General features: G+C 44.0%; 1 protein-coding gene across 1 annotated transcript; it reads left to right on the top strand.

Annotated features, from left to right (window-relative positions):
* LOC129380057 (glutathione S-transferase 1-like) lies at window positions 1-24,361 on the top strand. The gene is made up of 5 exons (XM_050173267.3): window positions 1-268; window positions 8,546-8,604; window positions 14,737-14,887; window positions 19,060-19,230; window positions 24,131-24,361. Exons 1-5 carry the CDS (start codon window positions 128-130, stop codon window positions 24,266-24,268), a joined length of 660 nt encoding a protein of 219 aa, XP_050029224.2. The 5' UTR covers window positions 1-127; the 3' UTR covers window positions 24,269-24,361.
* The last annotated feature ends 398 nt before the right edge of the window (window positions 24,362-24,759 follow it).

The following is a 24,759-nucleotide window of genomic DNA, read 5'->3' as shown; positions in this document are numbered from 1 at the left end:
AACACCGTCCACTCGGCTGTTTGCATAGCCCTCCGCTACAAAGCGCACGTCACTGCATGGTCCTCTGTATGCCACTCTCGTTCCGTTAAGCCAAAGAGCAACCCACCGGAGACGATTCGCAGACACCATGCCTGTCACTCTGTACAACATGCCCGCCAGCCCGCCATGTGGCTTCGTGCGCTGTATTGCCAAGCACATAGGTGTCGAACTCAACGTCATCGATTTGGACTTCACAAACAAGCAGCACCTAGGTGAGGACTACCTGAAGGTAAGTGAGGGTTTTATGAAGCCCTTTCAAAGCTATTAATTATTGTTCTTTGTTTTTTCAATGCCATTTTAACAGGCGCCCAGGATCTTGTAATTTTAGCTAATCTTTAGTAAGAAATATCGTGGCCTGCTGCACGCGAGAAGTCGGGTGCTGTTGCAGGACGTTCGCAGACAGGCCATCGTTCAAATATAGCGCCTTATGTAAATATATATATATATATATATATATATATATATATATATATATATATATATATATATATATATATATATATATATATATATATATATATATATATATATATATATATATATATATGTATATATATATATATATATATATATATATATATATATATATATATATATATATATATATATATATATATATGTATGCATATATATATTCTGATCAACGAATTTGCTCTTATATATTCAAAGTGATCGTGCATTCTGTTTGTTCTTACGGAATTGATGGCTTTAACCCAGTACTGACGTTAATTAAATTTCTTTGCGTGGTTAAGGTTATTGCAGATTTTCCTTCTTGGTGGTAGTTCTCATGGTATATTCCCATTTTACACCGCATTCTTAGTGTTCTTAACTGCCGTGTTTCACTTGTCTATTTTATTGAAGCACGGACATGTTATCCAGGTGTTTAGTAGCACACTTGTTTCATGGGAAATTTACGCTCTAATACGAGTGCAAATCAAATACAGGAGCAACAACGAAAATTTACCATTGTATGCGCAAGTGGAAAGCCGATAGCGTTGTTTACCTCTCAGCTACTTTCCTGAGAATGGTGGAAACGCTATCTTTAAGTGTCAGTCAGTTTTCTATCTTTTCATATCTAGTTCTCGCTAACATACGTAATCGCGATGAGTTCAATAAACTCCACTATCAATCTGCTCACTTCTTGCACGTATCTGCCTCTTGATTCTGGCGTGTCATTTGCTCAGTTGGTATCGTAATTTACATGTTCACAAGCCTAATTCCTATTAGTTAATCTTGAATGAGATTTAAGTCCACGTACTTAACAACCTGCTGCTTTCAAAAATTATTACGGAACTACTCACTGTGGCGTGTCTGATAGCCTGTGTCGCTTTAGGCCTTTAAGCCCCATATTTTTAAATGAGCTCTTCTCCGAAAAAGGCGTTAATGTGTTCGATAACCTTTATTAAAGTACAGCTAACAACCTACAAGAGAAAGAAAATGTATTGTTTTTTCAAGTCAGTATAGAATTCATTTGCTGATCACGGAGTCCGCTCAGTGCTTTCAATAATGCGCGACTACAAGAATTACTAGGTATACAATCCCGAGCAGAACAATGCTTCGAATCCAGAAATGCCGAAAAACAAACTGAATTTTTTACCGTCCTGGCTCACACCATGAAATCAAAACGTATACATGACGTGGTCATGTTAAACGAATTAAATCCACTGCCAGAAATCCACATTCAATGGCTAAGCCAGAAGGAAACTAACATTATTTATTACCATTATTTCTAAACTGTTGCTAATTAAGTATGCGTAACCCCGATCCGCAATAAAGAAACATGAATGGTTAAACTTATGCATTAGCGTTCCACTATTAAACATATGTAATAGCCCAGTGTGCGTTTCGTAGCCACCTTTATCAGTGCATTCCTCAAAACCTGATGCACCGTTCAAAAATAGTTTTCTTCAAAAGCGAACAAAGTGCAGTAATCCTTTCTCAAAGAGTACCGGTTGTTTGCCATGGTCTCGTCGGAGTCGCCCTAAAGATTCATTTCGACATAATCGAACAAAGCAATAGCGCAGCAGTAGCCAGCGTTTTTTTGTGCCAATGAAAGCGACGACTTGCATGCAATGTTTAGAACAGCGCCAAGCGGCGATGCAAATAAGAGTTCCGTCCTCACCTACCTTGTGACCGGGGACGCCTTTTGCACAGCATGGCGCACGTCAGCACTGTCACTGGCATGTTTCTGCGATAGTGATCTTCAGTCAAAGCTGTAAATGCGCTTTCGAAGAGTGTTGGTCTATCTGATTTTTTATCGCGAGGGACGTACAAGACACTCACAAATCCACCTCTACACAGCTCGCTCGGCTGTATTGCATCATAATTTTCACTTCCGAAATGGCCAGATCTTAGACGGATTACACAGAGACACCCCTCCACTATCAACGCTCTGAAATTTTGTTTCGCTCTTTCCACATTGAGCGTGCGACACCACCCGCACCATCCAGAACTTCTTTCTACTGAGAGAGGAGAGGGGAAAGGGGCATGAGAAAGAGTAGCTGTAGAGCACGGCTGAAGCAGGTTACTCATACCTCGATGAAAATTATTCGATGTTGAAGCGCTTGTTGCTCCGGCTTTTCCAGGACGTTTTACTCATTTGCACAGACACCACTTGAGCGGCCGCAGACCAAAGACAATGAACACGTTGGTGCTGGTCATTAGCTGTGTTGTATGCTTCGCCATTACGGGACTCTGTGTCGACACCTGTGAGCAAGTTTGAGCGGCACTTAAGCGCCAGTTCTGGCGTCGTGCGCATTGCCATCGGTTTGGAACGAAGGAAGCTAAGCAAGTGCTCCTCACTAGTACCTAGACGCAGCCCCACGTTTCTCTCTCGCAAGTTACACACGCGCACTAGCGCGAGGCAGTGATGGAAATGCGCATTCAGGTGATAGATGTTTGGCGGATACTACATTCAACGGCCTAGCGTGGCAGATTGTAAGAAGAGACGGAAAGAAGTGTGCAGACCTCATGAAGAAAAAGTGTAAAAATTGTGCCCGCCGCGATTACGAGGCTGGTGTCGTCATTATGGACTGCAGTGCTCACCGGAATTCTTCATTAATATCGCCTTAGCGCACGCAGAATAACAAGAATCGTTATAGTGGGATTCCGCAGCTGAATAATACCTAATTGTGGTGTTTTCTGTGCCAGAATCAATAACTTATTAGCGGACAAACTGTGAAGGATCATGCATCAATGAATCTGCAAATTTTAAACACCGCTTCAGACAACATGAGACTGACGTGGCCCAAGGACACGTAGCCTCTAATCCATTGGCCGAACACGTTGTGGGCAAGGGCCTCATAGACTAAAAATGAGCGCAAATCATCGCCACTGGATGGTCATTATGTTCCAGCCTTTTTATTTAGTTATTTTATTTTGTTTATTTATTGAAATACCTTCAGGGCCCGAGGGTATTAGAGAAGGGAGGAGAATGCATGACAAACAAATGTATATATCAACGAAATGCGGCAATACAGAAGACAAAAATAACACAGGAATGCGGAAATATAGAAAACAAAAAGAGAGACAAGTTAACTATGTTGCACCAAATGCAGAATGCTTAAAATAAACAAGAACTTTAATAGCAGATTTAAACAAGTCAGTGTCGCTAATTCCTGCCATTGAGGAAAGCAGGTGGTTCCAATCGTTATTTGTCTTAGGAATGGGTAAATAAAAATAGCAGTTCGAGGAATGAATTTGCAAAACACAAGGACAATGAAAAAACAATGGAAGCTCCTTAATGCGTTCGTGAACATACCTAAGTCCGGTAATACTGCTAATAATATACGACACTAAAACTCATACTCATTCTTCTAGCAGAGCAAATAGTTTGAATGACTACATCTATAACATATACGGCAGTCGTCATATGACTACTACTTATCCCATTTATCGCTGCAATCATTCTTCTTTTCTCTTTCCCATAACTGCAGATGAGGTATGTTCCATGGTTTTAGCTCTTACTCTAAAGAATGATAGCACTGGCATAGATAACATTTCTGTATATCATCTAGAATTTGTTGCACCACTTATTACTGATACACTTTGCATTATACTGAGCATGTGCTGGTGGGCGAGTTGGTTATGCATGATTACAACGAAGGCACCAAATAAAACCACGGACGTAGGAAGGAGACGTGGTTGTCTCGTGTCTCCTTCCTACATCCGTTGTTTTATTTGGGGCCTTCGTTGTAAACCTTGTATTACGGTTAATAATATTTTTGAATGTGGTATTTTTCGCACTTCGCTTAAAAGGGCTAAGATTATTCCTATGTATGAGAAATGTGATAAAACGGAGTTGCTTACCTATCGTCCTATTTCTATTCTCTCGTCGATTAGTAGAGTTGCTGAGAACTTAATTTGTAACCGCCTGAATATTTAAAAAATTGTATTTGTTGCATTTTTCTGAATTTGGTTTTCGCTCAGGCAGTTCGACTAACTTAGCTTTAATATCCCTAACCGAGTGCATGCGTCCCTCTATTGATACGGGAAGCTTCGTTGATTCGGTATTTTTGTACTTCACTAAAACATTTGATACGAAAACGCCTAAATGGTTACCTGTATGACAGAGAACAAAGAGTATATTTTGAAGGTGCTTATTCTGATACTAAAGTTATTAACCAAGGTGTACCACAAGGCTCCATATTAGGTCTCTTACTATCCTCCATTTATGTTAATTATTTACGCACGTGTCTTGAACCGGCACATTGTGTACTATGCGATGACGATACTACTATATCAATGCGTGACAATTATTTAACAATGCTAATCCTTAAACTAAATAATGAGCTTGACCATATTTTTGCATGGTGTTCTTCCACTCACTTAATGATCAATCCTTCGAAAACTCAATCCATCTTTTTCCTTTCTAGCGAAAGAATACTACATTGCTTGCCTGAGATAACTCTAGATGATCATCACATTCCCCTTTCCGGCTGTGTATCATTTATGGGAATCAAATTCGCCTTTAACTTCAAGTTTTCTCAACACTTTGCATTCCTTAAGCAAAAGTGTACCTTCGGTATTAGGGCATTAATCAAATCAAAAGCGTATTTCTACAAAGGCCCATTATTAACATTATATTTAGCTTTCAATCACACATTAATTACGGCATTGTTTCCTGGGGAAACAGATATCGCTGTCGTGTCTCGTCTATTCAGCACTTACAAAACCAAGCAATGTGCATTAACACTAACAGTGGGTTTTTCACGAGTACTACTCCATCACTTCGTCAAATTAGCATCCTTGTTGCAACGAACTTGTTCAACTATCATATAATAATCATGTGTTATAGATTACTTACTAAACAGCTTTCATACCAATTGATTGATTCTAGGTACCTCAGCAGTAATAATAATACGAGGTTTCCACGTAACTCCAATTTTCTACTGCCTATGGTTTATTCTAACTATGGAAAATGACATCATTATTCGCTGCTATAAAACTGTGGAATGGCTTACCGAGCACCATTAAATCTTCATTCTTTCATGAATTTAGTCATGCCCTTAATCTTTCTTATATGTATAACTAAGTTTACGTCATTCATTGCGCTACATTTGCCATTTGAATGTATTGACCGTTTATTACGCACTATAGGCTTGTATACAACCAACTTGTTTTCGTTAATTTAATTTTTCTTTGTTGTATTTTCGCGATTGTGCTTGTTTGTTTTAGTTCGCTTGCTCATCTTTAATACATCTCTCCTTTGTTATTATTAACGGAGGGTCCCGTTGCGGTCTTCGACTTTGGGACTCTCTATATATTGTCTATATATTACCCATTCATTGTATGTAACGAATAATAAACTGAAACTGCAAGTGAAACTGAAACGGGACGCCTACTTTATGAAGGTGATGTCTACGGGATGAAATGTACTCTTCCTCAGATAGAAGGTCTTCTTTAAGATGACTATGATGACAAATATAGCGAAAGAGTGATATTTGAGACACTTTCCTTCGTAAGGAAAGAAGAGGAAAGTTCAAAGTAGCTTTCATGGTGGACACACTAGATAGACGACAGTAGTTGCTAAGTATGAATCTGTGTTTTACTGTATGTTTTACCAGAATCAGTCTACATTCAGTCTACTGATCACACAATAAATCATAAACGTGGCAATATGCCAGAAGTTTATCCAAGGAACACGCACAATATTGTCACAACTTAAAAAACTGCATTCTGTGCTTTCTCTCCATATTGAACAAGGGACCCGTACGGGTCACGAAACGTAGTTAATTTTTCTTTAATTTTCTACTTTGGCGAATGTTATTTTTTTCTGGCAACCATAAGTAACATCATCGGAGGTAAACAAGGAGCCCACAGTGTGTGGCGAAATGTCACGATTTCCTTCTTCTACGTGACCACATACTGCGTCGCGACGTCACTGCACAGGAACCTCGTGGGTGAAAAAAACGAAACCAAAACTGGCAGTAGGAAAGCTATTATATTAGGTTATTTATCGGATTCAAAAGTTCGCTAGTAATTTTCCTGGAGTGTCCAGGTCTAGGGCCTCCGTTTAACGCAAGAAACGTATAGTCGGAAATATCATGTCGCTATCCCTTTACAGGTTCATATTGTAAAACTGACTGTGCATCCACCATTTGGAGATGGCAGCGGCGGCCGTATTTTGATGGGGGCGAAATGCGAAAACGCCCGTGTACTTAGATTTAGGTGCACGTTAAAGAACCCCAGGTGGTCTAAATTTCCGGAGTCCTCCACTACGGCGTGCCTCGTAATCAGAAAGTGGTTTTGGCACGTTAAACCCCATAATTTAATTTTTTTTACCATTTGGAGATTAGTGGTGATGTTAATATGATTAGCATTCTTCCTTGCGATGGGCCTGTAATTAGTCACGATTTCTAATGATGATATTTGGGACGGTTGAACTAACGACACACATGCAAAATTGTGTAATATATTGTGCAAGAGGCCAAGGATGCCCGTCCCAGAAGGAAGCACGTGACGGGGCGCCTCTCCAGTGACGTGTTTCTGAATATTGCGCTTGTCTACAAACTCCTGCATCAGCACCGTGATCATATGAAGCACATGCTCGATGAGTCCGTTCATTTTGTAAACGAGACGACGTCGTGTGCACATTCCTACCTTTGTGTCAGATTTACGCTTAGCACCGTTTAATACCAGGTCGTAGATTACTTCTGGGGGCAGAGCACAAAAATGCGATGACGGTCACTGCTAATTGCATTTACGTGGACACTCGTCTTAAACTTCGAGTTCCTACTGCTGCTTTCGCATATAAGCGCCACCTTCCCAAGTTATCATCAAAGAACTTCACTGAAGAGTGCCATATAGCCATTATCACATACCCAATGATCCAAACTGGTGGACAGTTTATTTCGGACCCGGTTTTCTCGGCACAGCAGCCCTATGATCAGCCCAGTTGACTTCGACTGCTGTTGTGATCTTGTTCTGAGGTCCGTGGTTTGAAATCAGGCGTCACTTCAGGGTCACATGCCTTTACCGCCGATACGCCTAAAACATGGTAGCTGACCTGCGCTATACTGGGGCGTCGCACAAAGCTGGCTAAGCGGGCCGACACCTTCGTCCGTATCTATCGCTGAGAGTTGCTTGTTGGTGAAGAGATGAGGTGGTGAAGTTGAAGGAAACGAGACACGGTTTATTTAACATAATTAAACTTATTACACCACATTCAATGTCGGCGCATGTTACATGTCTGATCACTACACGCCGGAGCATACATACCAGCGCACACGTCACTGTACCAAAGGAGTCCACTTTTGAAACAGTTGTTATGCCTATGCAACGTGACGAGCAAATCTGATGACTTGGACGCGGCCACTCATAATGGTCGAACTCTTCTCAAAATCCAACCCATGACGTCGCCCCGTTCCGGCAGAGTTCGCCTCTGATGCTGCACGATCACAGCGGCATGCGTTGCAACCACGTGGCAATTGGGGATCGGAAGTCGACGCCGCTCCCTATGTAGTCCTCGACGTTGGTGCCTCGCATGAATTAGTGTGCCGTTTGTGATGTTCAGCTTTCAGCGAGTTGGGAACCTTGGTGTTCATGGTTCTTACCGCTTCGACAGGACCATAGGGTCGTCGTCACCTCGAAGGGAGCTTCCTTGTTGACCCATCAGCAGTCGGTGCCGGGGCTCCGTGGACGTTAGGCGGGTATGCCTTCGTGGGAATCATCCAAGGAGTGCCCATTTCCGTTTTGTGACATAACACTACCAAGGGGCCGAAGCTGGCGGACAAACTGTGAGTGACATTCACAGAAAGACCAGAAACAGACAAGCAGAGAGACACCGGAAAATGTTCGTAGTATCGTAAAAATTCTAATCGCAATATTGAGTTATGTCACATATCAGTGCATTTCGTAGCCTACCACTAAAGCAAACGAGGACCTTCTCTGCAAGGAAACCCTATACATATATCAGATGTTTGGATGAGTTGTCGCGTTCTCTTGCAGATAGAACAAAATTTATCAATCTTTACATGCCCAAATGCAACTCTGTTTTTCATTACAGGTAAACCCATTCCACAAGGTTCCTGCCATTGACGATGAAGGCTTCGTAGTTTACGAAAGGTATTGTTCGATTGCTTTCTATTAATATTGGTCGTACGGGCTATCCTTTAAAAAAAGAATGCTAGGATTTGGCTTAGCAACTTCGTGCCATGATAGTGCGTTTAAATTCAGAAAGTCCTGTGCAGTTTCATTATGAAATATTATAACCAAAACGTTCATTGCCTGTTCGCATCTGACCGCGAGCAGGGATGTCAAACTGTGTTCGCCAGAATCTCTAAAGTGAACGGCAGCAGGATTATAGAAGCAAAATTTCAATAACATTCTGAGCTATTCTACGCCATGGGTTCGCTCGCCATGGGTTCATGCAAGCACCGCGCCGGGGGGTGGTTGAGAAAGTGTATAATGCACATGGCAGGGACGCTGGAGACGCGTCTGCGGGCCCTTTCGTGCGAGAACCTCGTGGACGTCGCCACAGTGCTCTCTGGTCACTGTCACAATGCCCTGTAGAACTTCCTGGCCTAGGGAGCCTACATGCAAGCGCTGTTTTAGGGTGGTTGCAGCCTTTGTAAGGGCACTTGCCGCCGCCAGCTAAATTGGTTGGCTAAACTTTCCGATATAATATAGGATGTGGTACACAATATGGCAAAAGACCATCCGACCGATCACATTTTCAGCAACCCTTGATGACTAAATAACCAATTAATATAATCAAAAATAATGAAAATTTAATCTAAATACCATTTTCATACCCTTTGGCCTCATCTGCCAGAGATATATAGCGTGTCTGAGCACAGTACACGGTACTAAAGTGTTTTATTTCAAAAGGCAAGTAAACGTAGTATTACCACAGCACACTTCGAAGAACAACCTTTATATATCATGTACAAGTGGAAGGCAACGGCAATGCTTAATGCAGTTCACTTTCTTGGTGCGAGATAAGGGCTCATTCACACCGGCGACTGACAGTGGTCGCGCGACCGAGTTGGTCGCAAAGCGACCAGTCGCAAATGGTCGCAAAGGGTCGCTTTTCGAGAAAAGCCACCATCTTGAGTCAGTCGCGCTCTGCGCGATTTTTCAGTCACATGACCGTAGTCGCAAAACTGATAAAACAATCAGCGGCACATTGGAAGTGAACTTTCACGTGTCTACATCCGGCCTCCTCCCACGTCGCGCCAAATTCCGCGTAGATTCCGAGAGTTCTCGCTGAGAACGATAATCTCCGGGATTGCGACTTGCGGGTCTTCTCAGCGGGGCTTGCCGGTGTGAAGGTCAGTCACCTTCGGTCGTTTTTTGGTCGCGAGTAGCAAATCGCCGGTGTGAATGAGCCATAATACTACCACGAGTACGCCGCCATGCCTCATAACTTTTTGCTTTATATGTGACGCACGACATCCAATAGAAAGAAATATTTGATGTGTAACAATAAAAGGAAAAGGTGACTAATATTTTAAATATTTATGCAGGTTACGTGTGTACATGGGCATAACACTAAATTAAAGAAATTTAGACGGCGTGCCAACGCGGGTGCATGAGACGATGACAAAAAAAAAAGCAGGAACGCGCCGTGACTTCTAGCGACATTGGGGACGAATATGGGTACTCACCAAGTTTGACGGTAAGTAGCGGTAAAATTTTTGATATTGTCACCACCCTAAAACAGGGTTTGCATGTATGTTCCCTACCCTGGCCATCAGCACAATTTCCCCTGGAGGGCTGTAATTACGTGTCAGCCCCCTGCCAAAGCATTTCAGAACCTGCAGCGCCTACTTTGGTACGCAGGTGCAACAACCCCGTGGGGATATAGTATAGTAGAAAGCGAAGGCCCTGATGAGACGGGCCAATAATAGCCACCCTTAATTCGTGGCAACTTGCATACGTGGAATGATTGCGGCAGAAACAAATGCGCCGTCAGAGAGCATGATTCGTTTTGGGTCTCTTCAATGAAAGAAACGCTAATACTAGACATTGCAAGAGGTGCAGATAAACTACGCATTCTAATTCAAGGTATGGTGGGGCACGTGCTATGTAAAAAAAATTCGCACCGTGTAGGGTTTTACGTGTGGACGACTGACATAGGACGCGCAAACGCAAAGTCGCTCTAAAGCACCACACCGTCAAGACAACACGAAAGCGTCTTCAGTATTTGAACACTCCAGCCACGATGGGATACGCTCATGGGAAGGAATTACAGTGCTGACTTCCTCGCAAGGTAGGAAGAAAGACGCACGACAGCGCTTCGAGCAAACACGTCTCGCTGGGTGTTCTGTGTACTACGTAGACAAACACAAGTGGTACGCGTAAGGTAGCATTTAACATCACGTCACCACTCAAGATCACCGCCAAATATTGTCAGTGAACGCAAACAGGACATGAAGTTTCGCTTACATCCATTCCTACAGTGCGTGGGATCTGCATATTAACAGCGACGTATTAAGACCAAGCCTCTCCCCCGGAACATGCAGCCGGGGAGGAACGACGAGAGACGCTCTGCGCGGGCCAAGGCAATGGCTCGACAGCTAGAAAAGGACCCAGAGGTTCTCTACGCGGACGCCTCGCTTCCCAAGCACGGAACCAGAGCAACGGCGGTCGTCACCACCATCGATAAACTGGTCACAGGCGCGTCGATACGGACGACGAATATAGCCGAAGCAGAAGAAGTGGCCGTGGCCCTCGCACTCTCACAACCGGGAGTGAGGACCGTGGTCACAGACTCCCAGACCGCCTACGCAAGCTACCGCAAGGGGAACATCTCTCCCGCGGCACTAGCGATCCTCACCAAATGCAAATCACCGGGACGGGCCGTTGAGCTCGTGTGGGTCCCGGCTCACTCGCAAGTGGAAGGCAACGCACTCGCCGACCACTATGCCCGAGAACTGTCAATCCGGGCCGAGGACGAGCCAGAGCTACCGCACCCCGTGACAAGCTACAAAGAAATCACGCAAATGTACAGAAGCGGCAGATGTAGGCTTCCCCGTCCGCATCCGCAACTCAGCCGACAGCAGCAAACGATCTTGCGACGCACGCAAGCGGGGTCGCTAGCGCATCCCGTGCTCTTGCACGGGATGCGCTAGCGACCAACAGAGCATGACACTTTATGCCCTTTTTGCAGACGGTCAAAAGGCGCTCTAGCACACATCATTGCAGAGTGCACTAAGCTCAAGAACCCCCCACCATCCCTACCCCCCACCCTCCCCAGCCCCAACCCCCCCCCCCCCCCCCGAGCGATGGGAGACCTTGTTGTCCAGCCCCGACCTACCGACCCAGCTCGCGCTGGCGGCTAGGGGCCAGGAACTGCTGGACGCATATGGGACCTGAGAATAAGGTTCCACCCCATCTGGTGCCAGCGCGCACCAACCGTCACTAAGCGCTCAGTTCAAAAGTTGATTCTCTCTCTCTCTCTGTTTAAGCAGGTGATTAGGCCTGCGAACGTGCGCAGCATAACCTCGACGAACGATGATGTGATCGCGTGCGCGAGCACAGATTCACCGTAGCTTTGCCGCCCCGTACGGAGGCCGCGCATGCGCAGATGCGGATCTAAGCCGCGACGTCACCACGGGGGTATAAAAACAGCTCCGCTCCATCGCCGCGCGAATAGACCAGCCAGGTCTCCGACGAGACGAAGTGAGGCGAGAGAAGAGCGTCACTCCGGAGAAAGAGGAAGCGCGGCGGGAAAGCCACCACTCCGTTACCCGAGAATAGATGCGACAACTTCGCTATAATTCCGTATATCGCGCCGGTGAAGCTGAGGCGAAACGTCAGAGAGTTGCAGAAGCTGCGCAGTTACAAGTTATCACACGATCGACTCGTGTGATACGTTTGTAGACAGAGTAGAGCACAAGTCAGTCGAGGTACTCCTTGACAGTACAGAGGTTTCAGGCGGGACAGGTGAAGAAGTGGTGGAGGTTTACCGAAGTAACCATAACCACGCATAAATTTAGCTGAGCCAAGAATAACCTTGGGGGAGCCGCCAGCTTCGATGTTTTGCCGTCTTCGCGCCACTAGTGCGAAGCTGCCCCAAATATTTTTTTTTTACTTCTCTTACCTGCTGCTGCCCATAAATTTGAATCCAGTCCGTGGTCGCTAGAAATATAAAGTTGTCATATAAACTCTCTTTGTCTTCCACAAAGGTGCTGTAAAACTGCAACTCAAGCCAATAATTAGGAATGATCAGTATACGAGCACTCCTGGCGAAGCCGCAACTATTCTAATAAATTTTCAATTTTACGGCGCTTAATTGCAATCTTTCTGTCGAATAACTCCCCGTATTGTTCTCGCAATGTATGTAGCTTATAGAGCCACGAAGTCAGCTTCTTTTCGAAAAGCATTAGCTTTTCAGCGTCAGTTGTTGAGAGCTTATTCGCATTTAGAGCGCAGCTCTTAGACGACCGTTCCTTCGTTGAGCGTCGGCGTGATTCTGCGTATACCTCGTAATAAAGCGAACAAGCACAGCGAAAAAGAGAACAAACTCAGAGCGCAGCGGCAGATGAAAGAAGAGAGCTACAGAAGGAAACTGGAGGAGGAGGCTACAGTGAAAACATGAGGCGGAGAGTGGAGGAGGAGCGGAGGAGAAATGGCCTGCGCATCAGCTGTGTTGGCGGCGGCCTTGGCATCCGCAGCCGCGTCGGCGATCTCATCTGCGCTCTCGAGGGATGGAATGGGGGGAGGGGGCTTACGCGCGTCCGCGGCGTGAGCGGCGGAGGTCAGGCCGCAGTAACAGCTTGTGTGACGTGATCCCTTCTCCTGCAAGCGGCGATGGCGAGCGGCTACGAGTAAGACTCGATTTGATGCTCCATTGGGTGTTGCCTCCGTTGACACTAGTGGCACAATTTCGCCGCGACGAAGGGCAGCTCTCCTCGTTGGTGGAACGAAAGCGAAAGAAGAAAACCGTAGTACCACGCAAGACGGGCTGTCCCGCAACGAGGGCTACGATATGGCGCCAGAAAAGCGCGTCGTCTCTATGGAAACACAGTGTGCTACTCACAGCGTTCTCTTCCTGAACGGTGTACCTATATAATCACAATGCAATATATGGACGTGCGAGATAAAAACACGTATTGAATTGCGCTCAAATTTTGTCTTAGGGAGTATCTTAATCGTCGGTGAATTTTCCAGGCTCTGGTGGTTCGTTCACCCTGTCTAGTGTGTGGCACCCAGAAAAGTTATTTTCAAACAATTCGCACCTATAGGCGATAGATGCAGATGGGTAAAGTTCTCAGATAGTTGGGTCATACTATGACGAAGGTCTTTTATGAAAATTGGTTTTCCTCAGGTTAGTTTATTGTTAGTTGGGCATAAGTTGTCTGTTGTTCACCGACGCCGTGAGGTCAGGTATGCATTCGGACAGCAACATGAACATAACAGACAAAAACGATTCAGTGGCTTCGAATTATAAAGGAAGCCGGGGTGCAATCGAGGCATGCCTTTGGCTAGCGATACACTAGCATATGTGAACAGCGACCGACCGCGCACATCAGATACGCTGCGCACAGTAACGAAGTAACACTTCATAATCGTTGCACCGATACAACAATGTCATAACAATTTTGTATAGTATGCTTCTTAATGTAAAAGTTTGTATGTGTCTGCAATTCATTATTTTGTGATATACAAATGCCTCTCATAATATAAAATATCCCCACAGCACCAAATTTGTGTTCTAAGTCCCTGCGGGCTTTGACGGTTCCCTCTTAGCAGACCTCTTGTTTTCGGCTGCATAAAAACGAAGATATTTGTACACATTTAATGTTTTCAAGTCCTTGTCTGATTTGCGGCCACATTCTGTAGGGTATTATTGACCAAGCGGCAGGATACATTTAGTAAGTATTGCTTTCTTTCATCAAGGTGGTACTTCGCGTAAAAGAACATCTGGAGTAAAGAAATAGGAAAGGAGAAGCGGCTGCCAATTTGGCGTGTGAAGAAATGTTAAGTCATGGTTCTTAACTCATTTAGCAATGTTTGTTTTTTCTAAGTTCAGTAGGGATAGAAGTAGCTGACTTCAGAAGGGGAGGTGAAAGCTTTAGGGACAATCAAAAGCGAGAACTTAAGTTGATATCGCAAATATTGCCCCTGCGAGGTGCAATAACGTGGGTAAACATTAAGGCCACTCTGATGAACAAAGAAAAAAAGTGATATTGTAATATGATGGTGGGTCCGTCAATATTCTCGCTCCTTTGTTCCTTTCTCTTCTTCCAGCTCAGCCATCGCCTACTACCTGCTGCGCAAGTACGCCCCCAAATCTGAGCTGTACCCCGATGAAATTAAGACACGGACCCGCGTAGACCAGGCACTGGCCGCACTTTCAGGCACTGTGCATGCTGTCCATCCCCTGGCAGCGGTTTTCTTCGTAAGTGCGCATGCTTTTTTTCGAGATCTTGGCCGCAATGCTTGACAATTTTTTTCGGCACACGGTCAAAGTAGGCTGTCTTTTAATGCAATTAGCGTTTCGTGTGCAATTCAGCTATTTTCAGTCTGTCTGTCTGTCTGTCTGTCTGTCTGTCTGTCTGTCTGTCTGTCTGTCTGTCTGTCTGTCTGTCTGTGTCTGTCTGTCTGTCTGTCTGTCTGTCTGTCTGTCTGTCTGTCTGTCTGTCTGTCTGTCTGTCTGTCTGTCTGTCTGTCTGTCTGTCTGTCTGTCTGTCTGTACTCTTACGGCGATGCAGTGGCCTAAGTTGTCTAATTCACTGGGCCACTATATATGTGCTGGTGTTTTGTAAGTGCTAGGTACGTGTTCGTTCGTTGTTGTCATTCAAGCTTTATCATCCGACGTTTGTCATGCCGTCATCGCCACGCCCCCATAGTCGCACAGTCATCATGGATTCCATTTCACACCAGCATCGTGAGGCCACACAGGTGATTCCAACGTGACCACCTCAGCTTCATCAACCAACTCTCGTTATGCCGTCGTCACGCCATCGTCGTCATACAGGCTTCGTGATGTAGTCGTCGTCACGTCATTGTCCTTATACACTTGTCGTCAACTCATTGCCCTTATTCATTGGTCATGTCATCAGTACTAGTTGTGATATGGGCTCTGCCATAATTCTTGATGACTAATCACCGAAAGCGCTCCGATGGACTGATGTTTCTCCAGTGTTTATTTTAGAGTCTCCTTATTTAGCGAACCATGTTTCACCCGGTAGGTTCAGCTCGCTCTACGCAGCTCATTCATATTCTGCCGGTTCTCCGGATCGTGTGACGCTATAACGTAATTTGAATTCAGGCGTTAGGATTCTGCAAGAATAAAAGAAAAAGCGTACGCAGGTGTACTATACAAAAATAGAACGCGTTATAAACGTAGCCATGAAAATCGGCGAAGAATAAGCCTAAATAAGAGCTTTATAGTAATTATTTACTCACATAGGTGGCCAAGCTGCACCAAAGAACAAATCGACATCAACCTTCGCCAACTACACACTTCCGTAGTGCAACGGTACACAGGCAACAGTGTGGGGCGTGAAAGGGTTTCCTGAAAGCCGAGTCGTAAATTAGGCTTAGAGCTATATTGCTTTTGCCGCCGAAATTTTATCGTGTGGAAACATTTACCTACTGGAGTCTGTCTCCAAAAATCATCTTAACGGTTTCTGGGAAAGTAGCGAGTACATCTGAATTTCGGCAGCGCTTGCATGCAACCAGAACACTAGTTTCAGGCTCTTACGCTCATAAAACCACCTTTATCGCAACGTGCATGCGACTTCTTGTAAATATCTATACGTACGTAGCAAGAAAATCTAGTAGATAAATTGCACAATCAGCGTCCAGCAAGCCTCGGCAGCTACGGTTGAGGCCACGTGAGGCCACGCAGCCACGGATGAGGCCAACATATGTTGACGTGCAGTTGACCGCACAGCACATACTATTGACTCACGGAGCTTTATGTCGCGTCGTAATGCTACAGCAAGACAATGAGGGCAAGCCTAACCTAAATCAAAGCACGCGATCGCATTCGCGATTTCACTCCGGTTGGAATAGGGATGCTACTGCCTGCAGACACCGCAACAGCATCGTGCTAAGGCCGCCACCCAACACCACTGTTTTTGATATCCGGAGAGTTGATGAGCTCGTTTAGGAGGGGGCGAAAAAGGCTGAGTGCATCGGTTAAAACGACATCCTGGGCGTTTCTCACGCGACTGCCGAGAACATCTGACCAACCGTTGAAGCAATGACTGCATGGTAAGTAAATGTTGTGAAATGTTTTATTTTCTCTTAGGAAAGAAAGCTGAGGAAATGGTGAGTAAAATATATTGGGGAGAATGAGCTGAAAAAGAAAAACAAGAAGTAATGATGTATGCAACTTAGATGTAATTTACATGCAAAATGTAAAATACATTTTGCATAATGCAGTTTCGTGCTTACAATACCGTACGGAAATCCGTGCCGCTATAGTATCAGTGCTTGCCGGCAGTAAAGCATTTCATCCAGTGGCAATGTTGTGCGGCAGCGTAAACATAGCTTTTACTATTCCCTGAGGCTATGTTTTTCTTTTTATAATATTTCACTTTTTTTGTTGTATTGAAATGATAAGACTAAGAGAGCCTCTAACTTCAGCCATCATGGCTTTATCGAAACCGTTTTTAATATCAACGGTGCCCTCAAAACAAATTCAAAAGAATATTGTAAGCAGCAGATTTGTGCGACCTTGTAGGATTGCACCCAGATTTCCAGCGAAGGTGTTTCTTTCGAGCTCTTGCAGCAACAATTCCCTTCAACACTCATATTTACACCACACCTTTGGCTGCGCGTCTTTCCTGACATTTCTTTTAGCTTTCTCTGTATTTATTAGGTAAATCACAGCGGATGGAAAGTTCAGAACCCCAGGAAGACGATACACAGACTATCAGCTCATTTATTTGCAGGGAACACACGTACAGTCGCGATTAAATGTTTGAGGACCAAATGTGCCGCGATCGTTTTTTTCGCAACCTGGGCATTCCGGCGGAAATCAAGAGCGCATGCGCACGCGCTTGTATTAAACGAATTCTATTACAACATTGTATTAAACCAATTTCAAGCTGCGGGGCTGTGCTTGAATATATATTAATTTTTTTTACTGCAGGTGCCGTGTTTTCCAAACTTTTGATCGCGACTGTTGAGGATGTTAAACATCTTGTTGATGATGGAAAACAACAATGCCGAGCAATATATCCACAGAGGTTTAACGTAAGCACTGAAAACCATATTTTTTTGCCTAGAAGTAGACGGGAGGAGTGTTCGTATGCTGCTCTCCTTCGCGGTCCATGAAATCCGATTCAATTATTTCTCTGTATTACGTTTTTCCTTAAGCCCAACCCTAATGTTGCACTCGTCATAAAAGGAACGCAAGCAGGTCATTCGCAATGATAGAATAAGTTCCCTGCTTCAACTGTTCCATGTCTAATGTGCGTTGCAGGCGTGCTTAAGCCTTGCACGCGTTAAGTCTCTAGGGTTATATAGGTTGTTATGTCTGTTGTACATCCGGTATGTCGTGTGCGTATACGCACATTTGCACCGCGCCAATAAGGCCGTTGTAACTCATATGTCTGTGTGTCGTCTTTTGGGGAAGTTCAATGTCTAATGCGCTATGATTTACCTTTGATGAAAGACTGATTCGTATTTCCTTTTTACCGGATTCATATTTGGTGCCACATTTGACGCTTCTAGGCTACCAGACAAATATGCGCATAAGACTTGTATAACACGTCCTGATACTACAATAAGCAATTTACTGCAAAGGGTGTGATTAATTCACAAACTGAAATTTGTCAGTACATAACCCCTAACATACACCCCCGCCCCCCCGCCATTGCTTCCAAATGAGGACTCGGTCGCACGTACACTTCTAACGGACGGCGTCAATTTTCTGAATTATTTGACCACGAGGTATTTTTTGTCATTGTCATGCCAGAAGGAGATGGAGACGCACAAATGCGTGTGGAATTTACTCCTTGGCTTTGTTTAATATGACCTGTGTACTACATACTATTGCTACATATAAAAATACATAACGTAGCAACAACGAAGTTGCTTTATCACATACATGCTAAAACTACACCACCATATTACGAAAAAACTCCCAAAGTAGTAATGTGAAGCACAATATCACATAAGAAAGAAACAATCAAGCAGCAATGGGAACCCTGTATATATTGCATATACACAGTGACATAGGAGTGAGGAATGTTCTTATAAACACAATGCACATTTTTTTTCATGGATCAATACCAGCCAATGATGTTACAGTCTTCCAGCCTTCTTTATGCTAATAAAGCGCACTTTTACACGGCCCTTGTTTTTCACAGCCCCAATAATTTCTTTAAGCTGAATGGTCTGGGGGTTAATGTCATAATTGACGATTTAAGTTGGCATGTTCGTGTGTCTTGATGCAGGCACATTTACATGAAAACTGGCCAAGCTACAATTCCTCATTGTTAATTTAGCTTTGTTGTCAAAGACCCATATCACCATCTTCTAATTTGACAAGGTATATATATTTCGCCTTGTTGACACCCGATAACTTATTTTTCCCGCTAACTTTCTGCGCAGCGGCCTGGCTTTTTTCTCGAGAAGACGCCCACAGCTCCAGAAGTTACCACTTACGAAGAAAATATTCTCAACAACATTCAGCACCTAGTCGGGGACAGCAAGTATGCCGTCGGCGACAACGTCACCCTCGCCGATCTTACCGTACTCTCCCACCTCGCCATGGTTCTCGAGGTAAGGGGCGAGCAAGGAGGTTTATAATACTACGCATGAGGTTCAAACACTGGTGTTTGTGACTGTTTGCGAAACAGTGGTTTGAGCGACCATTTTTTTGTTTTTGTTTCTAGACTTCGCATTCGTTATTCGGCACGATATAGTATTCACGGGTATTACAGCTGGGTTACGATATTTTTATTGCTATTTGAAACAAACATGCTCTTTAGAAATTAGTATCATCTTGTGAGCGCGTTTTAGGCTTCCTTCGCATGCTACTCAGAAATCCACTGAATTCACACCATTTAGCGCCTCGGTTTGCATAGCGGCACGTATGTACACACTGCCACATACTCAGTGACTACAGTTGATCCGACGGTTGCTTTCGAACCCTGTTCCCTCATCACAGCAGCCTGATTCGCTACCCTTTCACTCGTGGACTATCCTAGGCGGGATAACGGTTGAATACAAACACACGCACATATATATATATACATACATACATATATATATATATGTATAATATATATATATATATATATATATATATATATATATATAAAAGAAATAAAACTATGCAGAGTGTGTATGTCGCACCACGAAGAATTACCTTTGTTAACAATTTCTCTTTGTCACCCATGTAAGCGAAACCCCTTAGTATGTTCTTAAATATTTAGATTTTTCTCATATTCTTGAGGAGCTTGACGCAAGCAGAACCAATATCAATATCGATGGCATGCTGTATCAAATGCGATAGCTCAACTGATTTTCGCCTCACAGCACTTTCAGAATGTCCTCGTTCTCATTCACTATAACACAGTCGGCAGTGGAAGACCGCCGGAACGCCCTTCTTTCTTATCGGCATCGTGTTCAAGCCGTAAAGAAGCCCCTTCTTTAAAAATAACGTGCTTGGACATAAGCACTCTGTCATGACGCCAATCTTTTTGTGTTAATAATTGTTTCACGGTAGAAACTAGGTCGCAGCAGAAGCATCAGCACCAGCTTGTCTAACTGTAGTTTTTAGTATTCTTACACTTTTGGGTGCAATACAACAAGCCGCCCGCATATGTACTTCAACAAAAAAGTAGATGCAAAATTGTTTCCATAGTTACAGCCATTATGAATTTAATTCACAGTGACGACACAGATTCTGGGCAGAAAGGGTTTGAATATATTTATGTATATATAAGCAAAATAGAAGTAGTTATTATGTGTACACCATACATAACGCCCTTACAGCACGCCGTAAGGTGTTATTCGAAGTGCCCTAAGCACTTTTTGAGTTTACCGCGAATGCCGCGAATAAAGGTACATTAACTGGTACAAAATGGTACATTAAGAGGTACATTAAAAGGTACACTAAGAGGTACAAAATGAAGGTTGTACAGGTCTACGCTCCTACATCTAGTCATGATGACCAGGAAGTCGAAATCTTCTATGAAGACGTGGAATCGGCGATGGGTAAAGTCAAAACAAAATGCAGTATACTGATGGGCGATTTCAATGCCAGGGTAGGCAAGAAGCAGGCCGGAGACAAGTCAGTGGGGGAATATGGCATAGGCTCCAGGAATAGCAGAGTTATTAGTAGAGTTTGCAGAACAGAATAATATTCGGATAATGAATACCTTTTTCCGCAAGCGCGTTAGCCGAAAGTGGACGTGGAGGAGCCCGAATGGTGAGACAAGAAATGAAATCGACTTCATACTCTGCGCGAACCCTGGCATCATACAAATGTACACGTGCTCGGCAAGGTGCGCTGCAGTGACCATAGGATGGTAAGAACTCGAATTAGCCTTGACTTGAGGAGGGAACGGAAGAAACTGGTACATAAGAAATCAATAAATGAGTTAGCGGTAAGAGGGAAACTAGAGGAATTCCGGATCAAGCTACAGAACAGTTATTCGGCTTTAACCCAGGAAGAGGACCATAAAAGCAATGAACGACAATCTTACGGGCATCATTAAGGAGTGCGCAATAGAAGTCGGTGGTAACGCCGTTAAACAGGAAACCAGTAAGCTATCGCAGGAGACGAAAGATCTGATCAAGAAACGCCAATGTATGAAAGCCTCTAACCCTACAGCTAGAATAGAACTGGCAGAACTTTCTAAGTTAATGAACAAGCGTAAGACAGCGGACATAAGGAACTATAATATGGATAGAATTGAACAGGCTCTCAGGAATGGAGGAAGCCTAAAAGCAGTAAAGAAGAAACTAGGAATAGGCAAGAATCAGATGTGTGCGTTAAGAGACAAAGCCGGCAATATCGTTACTAATATGGATGAGATAGTTCAAGTGGCTGAAGACTTTTATAGAGATTTATACAGTACCAGTAACACCCACGACGATAAGGTGAGAGAGAATAGTCTAGAGGAACTTGAAATCCCACAAATAACACCGGAAGAGGTAAAGAACGCCTTGGGAGCTATGCAAAGGGGGAAGGCAGCTGGGGGGGATCAGGTAACAGCAGATCTGTTGAAGGATGGTGGGAACACTGTCCTAGAAAGATTGGCCGCCCTATATACACAATGCCTCATGACCTCGAACGTACCGGAATCTTGGAAGAACGCTAACATAATCCTAATCCATAAGAAAGGGGACGCCAAAGACATGAAAAATTGTAGACCCATCAGCTTACTGTCCGTTGCCTACAAAGTATTTACTAAGGTAATCGCAAATAGAATCAGGAATACCTTAGACTTCTGTCAACCAAAGGACCAGGCAGGATTCCGTAAAGGCTACTCAACAATAGACCATATTAACACTATCAATCATGTGATAGAGAAATGCGCGGAATATAACCAACCCATATATGTAGCCTTCATTGATTACGAAAAAGCATTTGATTCAGTCGACACCTCAGCAGTCATGAAGACACTGCGGAATCAGGGTGTAGATGAGCCATATGTAAAGATACTGGAAGCTATCTATAGCGGTTCCACAGCCACCTTAACCCTCCACAAAGAAAGCAACAAAATCCCAATACAGAAAGGCGTCAGACAGGGAGATACGATATCTCCAATGCTATTCACAGCATGTTTACAGGAGGTATCCAGAGACCTGGAGTGGGAAGAATTGGGGATAAAAGTTGATGGAGAATACCTTAGCAACTTGCGATTCGCTGATAATATTGCCTTGATTAGTAACTCAGGAGACCAATTGCAATGCATGCTCACTGACCTGGAGAGGCAAAGCAGAAGGGTGGGTCTGAAAATTAATCTACAGAAAACTAAAGTAATGTTTATCAATCTCGGAAGAGAACAGCAGTTTACGATAGGTAGCGAGGCACTGGAAGTGGTAAGGGAATACATCTACTTAGGGCAGGTAGTGACCACGGATACGGATCATGAGACTGAAATAACCAGAAGAATAAGAATGGGCTGGGGTGCGTTTGGCAGGCATTCTCAAATCATGAACAGCAGGTTGCCACTATCCCTCAAGAGGAAAGTGTATAACAGCTGTGTCTTACCAGTACTCACCTACGGGGCAGAAACCTGGAGGCTTACGAAAAGGGTTCTGCTGAAATTGAGGACGACGCAACGAGCTATGGAAAGAATGATGGGTGTAACGTTAAGGGATAAGAAACGAGCAGATTAGGTGAGGGAACAAACGCGCGTAAATGACATTTCAGTTGAAATCAAGAAAAAGAAATGGGCATGGACCGGACATGTAATGAGGAGGGAAGATAACCGATGGTCATTAAGGGTTACGGACTGGATTCCAAGGGAAGGGAAGCGTAGTAGGGGGCGGCAGAAAGTTAGGTGGGCGGATGACATTAAGACGTTTGCAGGGACAACATGGCCACAATTAGTACGTGACCGGGGTAGTTGGAGAAGTATGGGAGAGGCCTTTGCCCTGCAGTGGGCGTAACTAGGCTGATGATGATGATGATGAACTTCCATGTTCCTTGTCTAGATTCTACAACACGCATCTCATATTAAAATAAAGGTACCTAAAAGCGTTACATAGATCAGCTTTCACGCTTAGTGTGTCCGTTCGTTTTTTTTTCGTGATGCTGTCATTCCGCGATTCTCGTATTCTGTCTATGACGCACTTGCTTTGCACTGTAATAAAGGTACCGCTGACCTCAATAAATGGGTCTTGGGCATGTGTAAACAACAGACGACCATTTATGAAATAAATATTAGGAATTAGCGGTCCAAATACTCTTCTCCTCAGACCATGATTGTTAACGTTGCCTTTGTCGGAGACAGAACATTTTACTACGAGAGACTGTAAGAAATATTCCAAGTCTTTCTTCCTATTATTCAAGTTCTACAGCGTTCAGCTCCTTGTCATCATCGTAACTTTTTACTTTCCTTCCACTCAGATCTCACCTTACCCACATGGAGAATAATTGATCATACTGTAATTCATACTTAGTTGCTATTCAAGTAGTGTGGTCATTAGAATTCTTACTCCGTGGGTGGTTCTGTGAATCTGTTTTTGGTGTGTAATGTTCCTGCCCAATAACTACTTTACACAATTACAGCTACGAGTTGTGGCCGTAAGACTAAGTTAAATTCATGTATTATTTGACGACCTTTATGCTCTCAGTGTGCAACGCACTATGTTCAAGGGTTCGCAGACGCAAGCAGTGTGCTGAGGCAGCTGGTCACACGAGCCTCACAAATGTCCCATATATCGCCACATTCAAGTATGAGACTGAATTTACCTTAAATTACATGCCACATGTAAACGCATTTCTTTATTCTGTCACGAGTTATTGTTTGTCCTGAATGCGAAAAGTGAGTGACGTTTGTTTAGGCATTCTCGCGTTGCCTTCTATATGCAAAACCAGGTATAAAACGCATTCATTCGAGTGGACCACTCAGCTTAGATATTATGATAAATTTTTGCATCTTCCAGTCTGTCTTGCGCCTTCGTATTAAGATAACCGCTTGTTCTTCTTGCGTAATTTCAGATCGACTGCGTCGACCATTCCAAGTACCCGAAGCTTGTTAGCTACTACGAAAGCCTGAAATCTCAGCTACCTTATTTTGAAGAAATCTACAGGCCCGTCATCTGCTACGTGAAGCAGCACTGGGCTTCGCTGCAGTGAAGTATGGGATTTACATTAGTGACTTAATGAAGAAGAAAGTTGAACACATCCTGCCGCCAAAGCCGGTCAATAAACGATGCTATAAAACGCTCATTCCATCGAAGCTCCAGTCTTCCTTTAAGTTCACTTAGCTGATGCATCATAGGGCTTACGTCGAAGAAGACATTCCTAGTGATTTGGTTATTTGGTGCACATGGCTCCAGCGCTTCTAATAAAACCCTCCAGGCCGCGCCCACACTGTGACGCACATAATATGGTCATCACCTCTGCATGTGTGCCATCACGTGCATGTTGACGCGTTCACGTGCAAAACTATGACGCCTTACAGCGTGTGTGTTAACGGCCATCCCATCGCCTCTAAAATCACCCATTGATTTGAAGGCGTCGCCGTAGACCATAATATTTCCTGGAGCCCTCACGTAGCTCACATGTAGAGAAAACTTATTTTCATTATATTGCTTCACAAGTTTATTGCTGGGAAAAGGTGGAGA

This window comes from Dermacentor andersoni, chromosome 3 (assembly GCF_023375885.2).
Source record: "Dermacentor andersoni chromosome 3, qqDerAnde1_hic_scaffold, whole genome shotgun sequence".
Taxonomy (NCBI): domain Eukaryota; kingdom Metazoa; phylum Arthropoda; class Arachnida; order Ixodida; family Ixodidae; genus Dermacentor; species Dermacentor andersoni.
This window is presented reverse-complemented; position numbering and strand designations above follow the sequence as displayed.

Bases quoted from the DNA above. Each gene is read 5' to 3' on its own strand.
- LOC129380057 (XM_050173267.3), top strand. From the start codon at position 128: ATGCCTGTCACTCTGTACAACATGCCCGCCAGCCCGCCATGTGGCTTC. The intron at 8,605-14,736 runs GTATTGTTCGAT...CTCTTCTTCCAG, and splicing joins GGCTTCGTAGTTTACGAAAG to CTCAGCCATCGCCTACTACC. The intron at 14,888-19,059 runs GTAAGTGCGCAT...CTTTCTGCGCAG, and splicing joins CCCTGGCAGCGGTTTTCTTC to CGGCCTGGCTTTTTTCTCGA.